General features: G+C 40.7%; 1 protein-coding gene across 1 annotated transcript; it reads right to left on the bottom strand.

Moving 5' to 3' along the window:
* Positions 1-1946: 1946 nt before the first annotated feature.
* On the bottom strand, positions 1947-12891 carry LOC145982289 (beta-1,3-galactosyltransferase 1-like). The gene is made up of 3 exons (XM_083115860.1): positions 12660-12891; positions 9048-9409; positions 1947-5501 (listed from the first exon to the last, which is right to left on the bottom strand). Exons 1-3 carry the CDS (start codon positions 12682-12684, stop codon positions 4851-4853), a joined length of 1038 nt encoding a protein of 345 aa, XP_082971986.1. The 5' UTR covers positions 12685-12891; the 3' UTR covers positions 1947-4850.
* Between the last annotated feature and the right edge of the window lie 1355 nt (positions 12892-14246).

The following is a 14246-nucleotide window of genomic DNA, read 5'->3' as shown; positions in this document are numbered from 1 at the left end:
TTTTTTTATGTAAAGAGCTTTGAATGGTTCCCTCTGTACATGGCGCCTAAGGCTTCAGCCCCCCCCCCCACCTTAGCTAAACCCTCGCTACGAGCCTGCGTTAGAATGTGACTGAAGGGAAGGAGTAAATACTGGGAATACATATGTCCCATAGTGTACTGTCATGCAATACTAGACGTTGTTCATGAATTGGAGGCATATTGCCCGTGTGGCGTCAAATTCCAAATCAAAGATGGCAGCACTACATATAAACTCATACTTTCGCCTAAAACTTATTTCAGAGTAGTCACACGAGAAACTTGTTTGAGGTTCTTTTTGCTCATGTGGTAGAGCAGTCATAAGGTAAACATGATCCTTTTAATGGAGATAAGTTTGAATTGAAATTTGAAATGTAACTGGAAAGGTTTTAGACATTTTTTTCAGAAATACTATTACTTGAGATATTTGTTTCTTTGTTGTAATTCATATTGTGTCTATACCTCGTCCTAAGAAACTAAAATATTTCCGAGGAAACATTTTAGCAACAACCTGCATGATCCGCAGGTAATTTACATCATTGCAAACAAACGAAGCTTTGCTGCAGTTATTGCTAAAAATGGGCAAAACTTCTCTAAAGGGTACTAGAGCCTGAGTTAAGAGGTACCATGGTAATCTATGCTATTAGTTGTTAATCTGCTGAAAAGTTTGGTCTGCATTAATTATTCTGTAAGCATTTAATGTTACTTGTTCCAAAAACCAAGTCATGTCATGTCGTTGCTATAAGGCGCAATGCTGTTGATGTCAGGAATCATGTTCTAACATTTCTCTTACTTGAGAAGGAACTGATTGTACTTTCTTTAGCTCAGTGGTAAGTAAGTTTACATATTACATGACAAAATCTAGCATTTACATGCACCGATCGATCTGTGTAAAGGTCCTGTGCCTTTTGATGCCTTACCTTAATTCCTTGATCACACTTCTTAGATCTTAGCAACGAGAAGCAGCACTACCTTACTTTACATTACTTTTAATGCGTGTAGAAAAACTTAGGTTGATTTCAATACTTATCGTTTCGTGCTGAATTCCCATGTACAGCCACCTGCAATAAAAATGGAACACATATATCCTGACGCTTCCCTTCAAGGCGTTGTGTGTGTTGCATAACTCTACGGCTATAAGTGGATTTTAAATAGCAAATTTTCAATGGCAGCCGTAGATTTAGACAACACACACAACGCCTTGCAGGGAAGCGAGTGTTTCAGGATCTATGTGTTCCATTTTTATTGCAGGTGACTGTACATTTGACTTAGTATAGCTATGAAGTTTCCAAATAATATACTTTCATAACGATTTATATTTTGATCTTCCGCCATTTAAGAAGTGTCAACGTTCTTGTGTACAATAATCAATACAATCAACAAAATATGGAATTAACATAACTTGCATTTTATTACATCCAACTTCATGCCAAAACCCACCAAACATTCTCGATCATATTTTTTTAACAAGGAGTTCAATATATAGGTTAGGGTCTCCCCGATGGTGCAGTGGTAGCGTCATTGCCTTGTAATCAAGGGGTCCTGGGTTCGAACCCGGTGGAGGCACCTAGTGGTTCGGATCCCACTTTAAAATGTAGGTCCAGTCCCGATTAACCTTACTGTGCATAAAGTGGACTTAAAACACCAAATCAATCAATATATAGGTTAGTCGTTAACCACACGCTCTCAAAAATACGTCATACAGATGAAGTCTTTGTGATCACTAGGACAGTCATTTCAGCATAGAAACTCATGTCCAAGGCAATGACGCAGTTTGGACATTGCGTATTGCTGCTTGAATGCTTGTTCCAATCTGCTGACTTTTCCTTGATCGGCAACTTAATTAGTCATATCACGCTGAAGCTTGTTGATTGATCAACACGGCGCCTATGCCAAATTACTGCGAGAACAATTTTATGAGGCAGAGAGAGAGAGATATGATTGGCAGACCAAACCATTTATGAAAGATCGAACATCCTGCTGTCTGGTACTACAGGAAGGATGCCAGCTCGAAGAAAAGTTGCGGCGAATCCGCAGAGTAGAGAGGGGATGGCGGGGAAATTTTGAGCCATTGATTAGGTCCGCCGTCGAATGGAGTAGGAGCGAGACCTCATGCATTTTGGATGAGGCATTCTTTAGCAGGCAGTGATTGGCTTTTGGATAGCAATCTAGAGAGCGCCGACAGCTCAATAAACGGGGTGAAACATGGGAGGGTTTGTATAACACCTGACGTCACTTGGGATGTCGACAAGAAGTTCGAGAGATCGCCGGTGAAAGTGGCTGATGCTGACCGTTGAAAGATTAACATAATGGGACGCTAATGCAATCGTAAGGTCTCCTGATGGAGTCTATTGGAAGTTTGTTACGAGGTGTCCGCTTGATTTCGTTTTAAAGCTGAGCACCTGATCAATCCGAAGGAGACTTGTAGGTGATATGTGAAGTGTTATACAAATGGTAGTAACATGAACTTATGTATTTCTTATCCTTCTACTTAATTTGTTTCCAAGTCAACCAGACGATGTCCTTCCTTCTTTTCTTGGCTACAGTTGTTTTCCAAAATCACTTCCAAAACGTTACATGCATATTGAGAAAGGAATTCCATAAGTGATGCAAGTCTTGGAACTGCCTCGGCTACTGTACAGAGTGATCACAAAGTCCCATTACCCCCTATGTATTACATAGATGTTAATGAATTGTTGTTTCTTATTGTTGCAGGATCTACATCTAAATCATGGCTGAGGAGTCCACTGAGAGGAGAATTTCCCATCGTACATGGCGGAGAATCATACTCTGTTATGAAAACGATGGTGTACACACAGACACTCTGGACTAAATCATAACGAATAGTCACGCTACCTCCTAGTTGTTCTCTGCCATGATCTCACATTAATACAATGCGACCATCTATGACGATGTGGACACGTGATAGGGGGTAATGGGACTTTGTGATCACTCTGTACACTTCTTGTGATCATAGTGTACTGGGTTATATTGTGTATTTATGGGCGATTTACATCTCCCGCCTTCCATATACATTCCCATACATTTTTTCGTTTGTCCCTAGGTTCAATAAAGTAAATCTTAAGTTCTGTGAAATATCAGTAACAATTGACAATAGACAGGTATTTCTTCAAATCATGACATAACGCTTATTTCCCTTTACATATATGGAGGTCTATTTGATGTAAATTATTTAGAGAAGAAGTTTAAACTTGACTGTTAATCAGAAAATCCCCATCTCAGTGTACCCTAGAAGGGGAAAATGTTATAGCAATTGCAGTTACAAGTTCGATAAATGTAATTTTTTTTTGGACAGATTTAACTGAGGACAAAATTTCACTTCCATAGTCCGTGGGATTTACTCACACACACATACAGATCGCTGACATAATATGCCAGTTTTCTCTTGAAACATTTTATGGGGAAATATCCAAACTAGCAAGGTTAAAAAAAAGAAAAAAGAGGTAGATTGAAATGAAACACCAAATCAGATCGTAAACCCTCCTCTACCCTAAGTTAACGGACCATGAAGCGGGAAATAACTTTGAATTAGCAGAATAGCCCTATTTTTCCTGCTCTTCTCTGTGTGACCACCCGTTACAAAACTTTTTTCCCGTTGCTATTGGATGCAAAACAACAAAGCACGTACTCGAAACAAATCCACACTGACCAACCCCTGGTTCGCTTAGGCGATGCTCGTTTGTTCAAGGATTTGCGACAGTAGGCTAGTTTGGAGTCTGTATCACTTGGTAATTTCTTTGTTCTCATCAAGTTATTGTCTTTTTTGTCTGTTTGAACTGTGCAGCTCGCTATAATGTTGTCCGAGTGTACAGTATAGATAGTCAAGTGCTGAAAAGAACAGTTTTGAGAATTTTTTTTAAAAAAGAGATATTTTACCGGTCATTTCCTATATATTTCACGACACCCCAGATTTTCCTTCTAGAGTACTTACGTGGCACCAGATCACACCGAATGAAACCCACTGATTACAAGTCTCTAGTCTAGGAATACTTGTAGATGTCTATTACAACTTAGAGTATCTAAGCGGGAGAAGAGTTTTTTTAAAATAAGTCCTTTGTTGGGACTGTGTTTTGTTTCTAATTCCACTTTATGCATAAAAAGGTTAATTGGGATTGGACCTACATTTTAAAGTGGTGCCTCCACCGGATATCGAACCCGAGACCTCTTGATTAGAACGTGACGACGTTACCACTGCGCTATCCAGGAGGTCCTTCGTTGGAACTGTTTCACGATCTAGAAAAATTCTAATTTTCACACAGACAGGGACGGTTTCTTTGAAATAACAAAAAAAAAAGAAAAAAGAAAGAAAGAAAAAGTTTGTGTTGACAATATATTTGTTTAAAAAGTGACAATAATGATTGTTCACTAGTACGATTTGTTAACGGTTACCATTAAATCTTGTTTGTAGTTACAAAAATAAAATTTAACCTAACGTTTCTTAGTTAATTGGAACAAATAGTTTTTCTCTGTATACTCGGCTTGTATGTTTATAAACACAATATGTACAAGGCGTTATTGCCATCCACAAATAGTCTTTCTTTCTGTGTTTATTGAGATACCTATAGGCCTACTGTTTGTTATAGTGGAGAAATATCAATTTAGAGACACTGCCAACTATCGTCGATAATAACAATGCTATTTCTTTGCTCCGTTTTCTTACTTACCACTAGTTTCCAATAGTACTAGATCTGGACAATAAACGGAGTGACATTGGCCACCACGTTCACCTGTGTTAAATCTGAATAAGACGCCAAGTGCCATAGAGAACCTTGATAGTTCAGAGTCCATTGTGATATTCAAATGCACGCACATTCAAATCCACAACGCTATACTTCGAAGAAAATGAACATACCAGTGGTCGCAGTGGAAATCTGTGTCAGTCATAGGTTGCCATATTGTTCTCATAAGGTCAGGGCCTACTTTATGCGCAGTCGTAACGTCCTGATAAAGGCACGAGTGCGGAGGGTACGGCTTAGTCGTTAAAAAACTCGGAACATCACGCAGGTTCACCTGCAGACCTTTCTGAGCCACCAAACCCGTAATGTAAATATCTTCGACAGGGAACAAAGGCGTTGACAAACACTTCCTGTACATTGATTCAATGAGATCACGAGAAATGACGTACCCCAATCCGTCAAGAAATAGCGGAAAATTCTTATCTGGATGGAAATTTCGAAATGCGTTCAGCTTTTGTTGTGACATCCCCGACTCAATTGTTGATTCAGAGCACAAATGTCCTGCTATCACTTTTCGTTCCCCGGTCCACAGGAATAGCATTTCTCGCAGTAAGGAGTAGTTCAGGAATATGTCGTCGGTTGTCTTCATTAAGAAGAGCACGTGTGCGCATGCGTGAAGTACCCACTTCAGGATGTATACAGTCTTCAGTGTTTGGTTAGAATGGTTGTCTGTGAAGTCTTCCACAACAATGTCACCATGTTCTTTTGATTCCAGTATTACTTCCGCCTGAAATGAAAGAAATGCATCTTTACAGTCCACCCTAGTGATAACATTCTTAGATTTAATCACAAAGCTAGTTAATGACCTACAAAGTTGAAGCCTGAGCGAAGAGAACAAAGTTGGATGCTATGCGCAGTAGTCAAATATTAGACTCGCATCTTATATGCGCATGCGCTATAGCATATTACGCATGCGCAGACGGGAAAAACACGAGGGCAATGGCTTTGCTATGACCCCTGGGTGAGCCATCGGGTGTGCCATCATATATTTCACCAGACCATCCTCATTGTCACGATTACGAAGAAGTAGAATAAGCAAAATTGAAGGAAATATTATGTGCGTATGGCTGATATGATCGTTGCAAGAATGCGATAAATAAATTGACATTATCCTGCTGCTGTGATTGAAAATTGAAAAATGAACAATATACAGTGTGTCCGAAAAGTCACGCAACCCGGTGTTTACGACCGTATAACGGAATAGCGAAACGGAATGAGAAAAAATACACTTTCTGCCAAGATAATGCCCTGTATATTGGGAAAATTTAGAGAGACAAACATATGTAAGAACATGCATGTTTTAATAACAAATCAAAGTGTTGCAAAAGGCGGAATTTTTTTATTTTTGCAAATCGTGTGTAATGATGCACAGAACTCACTGAGGTAAATTATTGCAACATTTCACAATAGCAACGAACGATTTGGATGGCCATCTATTGAATTTGACAGAAAAAATAACTTTGCGAAGTTTCAAACACATTGCACAAGGGAATAAATGGGCTGTTCCAAAAATCGATGTTTTCACAGTATTACGAGAGACACTGGCAACACTGTTGCTGTCACGTGTCACTAACAGACGTGTTTCACCTCAGGCTATCAAACTAAGGCACTTTTAACAACAAAGGAGAAAGTTGGTTATTCTCGAACATATGCAATAAATTACATATGTTTGTCTATCTAAATTTTCCCAATATATAGGGCATTCTCTTGGCAGAAAGCGTTTCTTCTCATTTCGTTTCGCTATTCCGTTATACGGTCGTAAACACCGGGTTGCGTGACTTTTCGGACACTCTGTAGATAGGACTGTATAGTAAAAGTACATTGTGTAAGTTACGCTGCAACATAAATTCACAAGCTATCACAAGGCACTATCTTTTCATTTTTGATGGGACACAGAACATTGAAAAAATCGTAATGTTGATGATATTTCGATCTTGTTCTTACAATTTGATTTCGGTCGTAATTTACAATTGAACTACTGCTCTACAGAAAAGAGAAAAAACTCCCTGGCGCTTTCATCGAATTTTCAACACTAGGCGATCGATTGGAGCGTGAGTGATACAGCAAGGTGTTTACCATGTAATCCTGCCCCTGCGCGGACAAATTTTGCGGCGTTCTTAACAAATCGGACAAAAATGCCTAATTTTGGAAAATCAGTTTAATGGGCATTTATATGCACTAGGCACGAAAATAGTCAAAATTAATTGATTTGAATTTTATTTATCGTTCATTTTCTGCCATTTTTCCATAATTGCGACGATGAGGATGATTGATGAAATTGATGAAGAAACACTCACAAATAACACCTGTGCCCAGGTCGGACCCCTTGGTAAAATGAACTTTTCTGTATGAACCCATGATACCCTGACATGAACTTATACGACCTATTATGACCTATTTACCTAATATCACGTCGCCAGTGATAAGTTTAAATACAGGGTTGTTAAAGGTCCAGGAATTTTAAATAAATTCAATTCCGGTCCAGGAGAAAAATTCATAAAGCGTAAATGGGTTCTGGACCGTAAAGAACCTTTTTATCTTTAAATTATTTCAATTCGGTCCAGGAACCTTTTTTCCCCGATCAATTTAAATTCGGTCCAGGAACCTTTTTTCCCCGATCAATTTAAATACGGTCCAGGAACCTTTTTTCCCCGATCAATTTAAATACGGTCCAGGAAACTTTTTTCCGAACCAATTTAAATTCGGTCCAGGAACCTTTATTCCAGGATCAATTTAAATACGGTCCAGGAACATTTTTTTCGAACCAATTTAAATTCGGTCCAGGAACCTTTTTTTCCCGATCAATTTAAATTCGGTCCAGGAACCTTTTTTCCCCGATCAATTTAAATACGGTCCAGGAACCTTTTTTCCCCGATCAATTTAAATACGGTCCAGGAACCTTTTTTCCGGATGAATTTAAATACGGTCCGGGAACCTTTTTTTCGAACTAATTTAAATTCGGTCCAGGAACCTTTTTTCCCCGATCAATTTAAATACGTTCCAGGAACCTTTTTTCAGAATCAGTTTAAATAGGGCCCAAGTTCCGTATTGAAATGAAACAATACGGAACTTCGATCGAATACGGACCTGACTATAAACAATTATCCACTTGTGAGCATGAAAGACTAATCCAGGTGAGAATCTGTCTCGAGAATCGAAGGTACAAGGTAGAAATGGGCGAAACGCAAACGCTGCAGTCACTTTACCACTTTCCATATAACCCCATTATCTCGCGCGCGTTCCTTCCCTTGGTTGTAGCAGCACTGCCGTTCCCTGTTGTAATATCGGCTGGGAACACAGCAACCTCACCGACGGCTCCTATTGGCTGCGGTTCGTGGATCGGTTGCCGGAGCAACACGTGACGGGTTTGTTTGAACTCAATGTGACGTCACACTAATATAGTCCATTGCGTTATGTACATTGTCTCTTCGACAAGGGAGTATTTAAACGTGGCCTACGAGAGAACAACAGCGTTTAGATTTATTCCCTGCAATACGGTTTCTACAACCGCAGTGAGACATTCCAGTGTAAACGTACTCCCGGACATTTTTAGAAGGCAACTTTCAATCGGTCATTCCTGGTCTACGAATTGTAAATAAATTCAATCCCTGACTGGAAGAGAAAATCATCAAACGTAAATGAGTTCTAGACAGTGTATATAACCTTTTCATATTTAAAGAATTTCAATTCCGTCCAGGAACATTTTTCCGGATCAATTTAAATACGGTTCAGGAACTTTTTTCCGGATGAATTTAAATTCGGTCCAGGAACCTTTTTTCCAGAATTTAAATTCGGTCCAGGAACCTTTTTCCCAGAATGAATTTAAATACGGTCCAGGAACCTTTCTTCAAGAATGAATTTAAATTCGGTCCAGGAACCTTTTTTCTGGAAGAATTTAAATTCGGTCCAGCAACCTTTTTCCCGCATCAATTTAAATACGGTCCAGGAACTTTCTTCAGGAACTATTAAATTACGGTCCAGGTACCTTTTTTCAATGAAACAATACGCAACTTGGACTGAATTTAAAATGTGCGAGAAAAATGGTTTCGGTCCTGCAGCGGAACCCAATAGAACCCATTAGAATTTATGGGATCCTGAACCTTTAACAAGCCTGCTAAATTGTGTGTGCAGAGTTTGAAAATACCAAAAATGGGCAGGACATATTGAATGACACATGTATTCATATTCTACACCGCGAGCTATCAGGAGCAGATTCCACTATGGGGATCTTCCAAATAGTGAATTTTTAAAGATACACTCATATTATAATTACCGTTGTTAGAGGGTTCAACGATCGTCCGAGAAAAAATACGAGGCTCGTGTCCTTATATAGTACAGCTTCGCCTCCCCAGGTGTCTCTGATAGCCTGCCGTTGCTCGTAGTTCTCTGGCGCTGACACCACCACGATTACTACCAGATCTTTTCCCCTACAGATGTCAGGTGCGTCGATGAGCGTCGTTATGGTGTTCGGGGATACGTATTCCGAAAGGTTACTCGTTTGAATCCAGGCGTATGTTTCTTCAGGTACCTTCCTCCAATTAATCACCCACAGGATGGTGATTAGAATGAGTGCAATAGTGCAAATAACAAAAGAGCAGAGTCTCCCTCGAACTATTGGCCGGAGAAAATGGCGTCCTGTAAATATAATAATAGCGATATCATCAAACACTCTTCTCCATGCTCTACTATGTAATTGAAGAATGGTTGAGTGAGAAATGTTCAATGAACGTGAGATGTATTTTTTCATTATTTATCGAACATTCCTCGTACTTAAGGTACACTGTGCGTAAGAGAATATCATCAATTTTCACACACTTATAGATAGACAAACCAAAATTCCATTGAAAATGTGCGAAGTTGCATAGCATGTTAGGATTAATCTAACAGATTATCAGTTTTTATTTATGGTCTACGGTTGTAGTTTTTTAGTTTGTTTATTGAGTCAACTTTATACACAAAGGCTATTCGGGACTGGCCATCGGCTAAAAGTGTGAACCGAACCACTATGTGCCTCCACCGGGTATCGAACCCGGGACCCTTTGATTCCAGAGCAACGACGTTACCACTACGCCATCAGGGAGGCTATAGTCGTTGTTGCGTATGCATAACCATACCAGACGTCTTTTTTCGGACATATCTACATTTTAGACTCATATCTGGTACACGCGAGGAATCTTACGAAAACTATCGTAATTATCTTGCATTTTGGCCATTACGGCTTTCAATGGGCACACGGGAAACCAGGAGAAAATTTCGGAAAATATAAGAAAATGGCTTCTTGTAGCTGTCTGTAGCTACACGCCATACTATCAGACTCCATATGATAAATAGAAAGCTATTTCAACGCCACCTACTAAACTCCAATTATTCACTTGTGATTCATTCATTTCGTAAGCATCGCTATGAAATGGACGTATCAAAAATCACGACCAGGACAAGCAACACCGCAGAATCGTGCCTGCAGGAAATTTTTATATAGCGTGCAACATTGGAATGCGACACGTATATTTTTGTTGTTTGAGTTCTTGGCCGGCGATGAATGATAAGACCAAGAGGAAAGTGTTACGAAACAGTTTCCGGGGGGAAAAATGTGTGGTTACTGACAGAAAGGTTCACGCTATTCTTTAAATAGAAGGCCGCGCTACTGTCATAACAAAGGCCTCATCAATGATGTCGAAGTGGCAATGCTGTAGCCGGCTGGCTCTCATGGCGGAGTGGTTAGGACACGCGCTACGACGCCAGGGGGCCTGGGCATGGATGCTTGCGAGTGTCCATTCATCAATTTCATCATATCATCACTCATCCCCATCTTCGCAAATTAGCCAAAAGTGGCACAAAACGCGAAGTAAAAGAAAGCAAATCAAATCAAATCAATGCTGTAGCCATGTAATCAAGGTGTCCTGGATTCGATCCCTGCTAGATACATATTGCATAGCTGTGGGTCCCGTACACCCTCGAAGATTTCCACTTTTTATTTAATTATCAGATTGTAGTGTTTTCATGGGCCTTCACGATGGCATAATGGTAACGTCGTCGCTTTGTAATCAAGGGGTCCCTGGTTCGATATCCGGTGGAGGCTCATGGTGGTTCGAAACTATATTAACTGATATATTTAGACCGACGTGTGATAATTTTTTCGTCCAAATTCTCGTATCCGGAAAAAAATCACCTTTTTTGAAAATAAATATTGTTGTATGGACGCATAAACCACGTGGAGATTCTGTCAGCATTAAACCTAACACTGTTATCGAACAATGAAGTAAAATTATTGCCAGCAATGACGTCATGACGTGATATATAGTACCTTATCAAATGTAACAGTAAAACCGTCGCTGCAACATGTCTCTGCGAGTTAAAACAAGATAACACCAACTGCCATAGCGTCCTGGTTTCGAATTTAAACTGTATGTACAGTTTCCGATTAGCCTATCTGTGCATAAAATGGACTTGGGACAATCAAAATACTCGTATGGAGTATGTGACATGTGAGTACGTGCAAGATAAATCCTACGTACAGAAAAACAGACGTCACCTTGGCGATCGAGAGCGCACAATTGTATACTTATGGGCTCGCCTGAAAACGGCTCCAGGTTCGAGCCCCGGCCTTGGACGAGTGAATGCCGGTCCATTAACTTCTTATAGCCACCATTCATCCTAATTGCCAGATTTAGCCTAAAGAGACAGGAAAGTGATGTAAAATAATAATAATGCGGGTGTCAAGACCTAAGACCTAAATAAGGTCTAATTTTTCTGTTGATTTTGTCATTTTTGTTATTGGAGGTTTTGTTCTGACCGGATTACTATGATGTGTATCTAAAACTATCAAATAATTAATTAAATTATGAGCATCAACCGCCAAATGTGAATCTGTACCTTGAGGTTGCATACATGCAACAGGATAATTGTGATATGCATCTAGAAAGATATAAGCATCTGTACCGCAAGGGGTCCCGGGTTCGATACGGATCCCACTTTAATCTGTATATAAAGTGGGCTTAAAACTCTAAAAAACAATGCGAGGTTGCATACATGCAGGTTAGAAAACACTGCTTTCCCAGTTAGATTTAAAACAAGTCTTCAAAAATTGATATCATGACAAGTTATTCACCATGATATCCTCTACGCGTATACACCAAGAAAGTTTACTGTGTGTGCGTGTTACAAATGCAACATATTTCGGATACGAATACATACTGTTTCTGGTGCAAGAGCATGATCTGTTATAATCGAAAAATCAAAGTAGTAAAATTAGTGACTATTATGTGTCCACAGCAAGAACAAAGTCGGTGTAAACAAGAGCACGTGACCTGTGGTTAATTCTCAACTCAGCTCGTCCGTAGATTTACACACATTTTGCGTGGAACAGCAGTTGTCGAAATCAACCAATAGAATCTCTCACAGGTCACGTGGCTTTGATTGATTGAAGTTTGCTTTATGTCCGTTTTATGCACAGGTAGGCTAATCGGGACTGGACGTACAGTTGAAAGTGGGATCCGAACTACTATGTGCCTTCACTGGGTATCGAACCCGGGATCCCTTGATTATAAGACGACGACGTGACCTTATTTACGTCAACTTCTTACTTACAGTGATTGATTGATTATTTTACGTCGCTTTTCTGCCCCTTTTGGTTAACAGCGACGATGAGGATGAAATTGATGAAGGGACACTCACAAAGAACAACCATTCATACGCTGGGATTTCAACCCGGGACCCCTGGCGTCCTAGCGCGTTGTGCTAACCACTCAGCCACCGAGGTCGGCGTACTTGCTTTGACACAGTGTCCACATCTTCCATTTCGAAAACATGCATGCTAATCACTCAGCAGCACCCACAAAATATTACGAAAGATGCACTATCAACACGTTAACTCTAACATACTCACGTATGTGCACACATGACGGACACATCAGCGACACGGAACTAATAGATACACACGATACACTCTCCACTTGCAGCACATAGCCTGGTGCTTTATCGCCGATTCACTGCCAAGTAATGGCGAAGCCGCACTTGCGTACGTTAGAGCGCCAGACTTTATCTCACCAACGTAAGCCGGGAAAAGACTGATAAACTTTTTCCACTGTTGACCTATTGTGTTCTGCTCGATAAGACGAAAACAATCCTACGTTGAAACTGCTACGGCATTAATTTCCTGTAGGGGAAGGTGGGGAGGGGGAAATGGGAGGGGGTCGCCGGGTGGAATGTCTCTGCGAAGGACAAAAGCTGTGTAATACCGGAACAGACTTCGTTGCAGTTTGTTTACGCACGTGAACGTTACAGCGCCTCCAGTGTTGCCATTTTTGCATCTCTACGTTTACATCTTCACACAAGATCAAGATTTATATATTTCGTTTTTTATAGTTCGGTTGCTGTCGCTTCGGTTAATCGTGTCGATGAGGATGAATGGTGATGAAGGAAGAATGTAGGATGGGACAAACACATTGACGAATCCATATCTTAACCAGGGTTGGAAACAGTGGCGTGCCCAAGGAGGGTAGGTGGGGGTTATACACCCCCCCCCCTTTGGCCCAGTATTAATAAAGAAAAGAACATCAAATGCAGGAAAAGATGGCAAAATGAGGACTGACTACTAAAAAATGTATACCTAACCCCCTCCTTTCGAAAATCCTGGGCACGCCACTGGTTGGAACCTTTCATATCAAACTTCACGGATGATTCTTAATAGTGTAGAAGTAAAGAGCCGCTTGCATATAGCGTCGTGCCATGAAGGCACATTTAGGGGATATGGGGGAAGGGCCCCACCACATTTTCTCGATCTTGGCCACTTTGGAGGTGATGTGATCAGCACCACACTCCCGCCGCCTTTACACCCTCAAGGATTTGAGGCTGGATGAGGCTGGACAAGGCAAGAAAAATTCAGACTTTACATCACTCACCCTGAGAATCGAATGCGGGTCCCCCGTGTGGCAGTCAGACACCCTATCGACTAGACCACTGCAGCTTTCTTAAACTTTATTTTTTTAAGTTTTGAGTTTCTAAGCCTACTATAAGTCCACATAAGCTAATCGGGACTGGACCTACAGCTTAAAGTGCGATCCAAACCACTATGTGCCTCCACCGGGTACCGAAACCCAGACCCCTTATTTACAAGGTGACGACGTTAACACTACGCCATCGGATAGGCCCTAATATTGTAAACAACAGGACCTGGTTTGAAATATATAGGTTTTGGAGGTGAAGGACATGCTCACACACACACGCGCCATCTTCCTTATATATCTAGAGGAGCTGCGTTAGTCCAGTCGGTATGACTTCTGACTAGTACGCGGAAGATCCGGGCTTGATTTACGGGGTGGGTGATATCAGAAGGGAAATTTTAAATCAATGTACCGGCATGAAGCGACTCTGGGGTTCACCCAACCTAAAATGGGCAACCCTAAGGGTATAGGCGATTAGAACGTAGTGCTGTCCCCCCATAATAGTCGACAACGTGAACGTGTGGAGCCAC

Source organism: Lepisma saccharinum, unplaced genomic scaffold (assembly GCF_977018435.1).
Source record: "Lepisma saccharinum unplaced genomic scaffold, izLepSacc3.1 HAP1_SCAFFOLD_62, whole genome shotgun sequence".
NCBI classification, from domain to species: domain Eukaryota; kingdom Metazoa; phylum Arthropoda; class Insecta; order Zygentoma; family Lepismatidae; genus Lepisma; species Lepisma saccharinum.
This window is presented reverse-complemented; position numbering and strand designations above follow the sequence as displayed.

What these genes read in the sequence shown, in the direction of transcription:
- LOC145982289 (XM_083115860.1), bottom strand. Translation starts at nt 12,684, where the DNA reads ATGTGTCCGTCATGTGTGCACATAC. An exon ending in TCCGTCATGTGTGCACATAC is followed by an intron (nt 9,410 to 12,659) that starts GTGAGTATGTTA and finishes TTATATTTACAG; the next exon opens with GACGCCATTTTCTCCGGCCA. An exon ending in CGTTGAACCCTCTAACAACG is followed by an intron (nt 5,502 to 9,047) that starts GTAATTATAATA and finishes CTTTCATTTCAG; the next exon opens with GCGGAAGTAATACTGGAATC.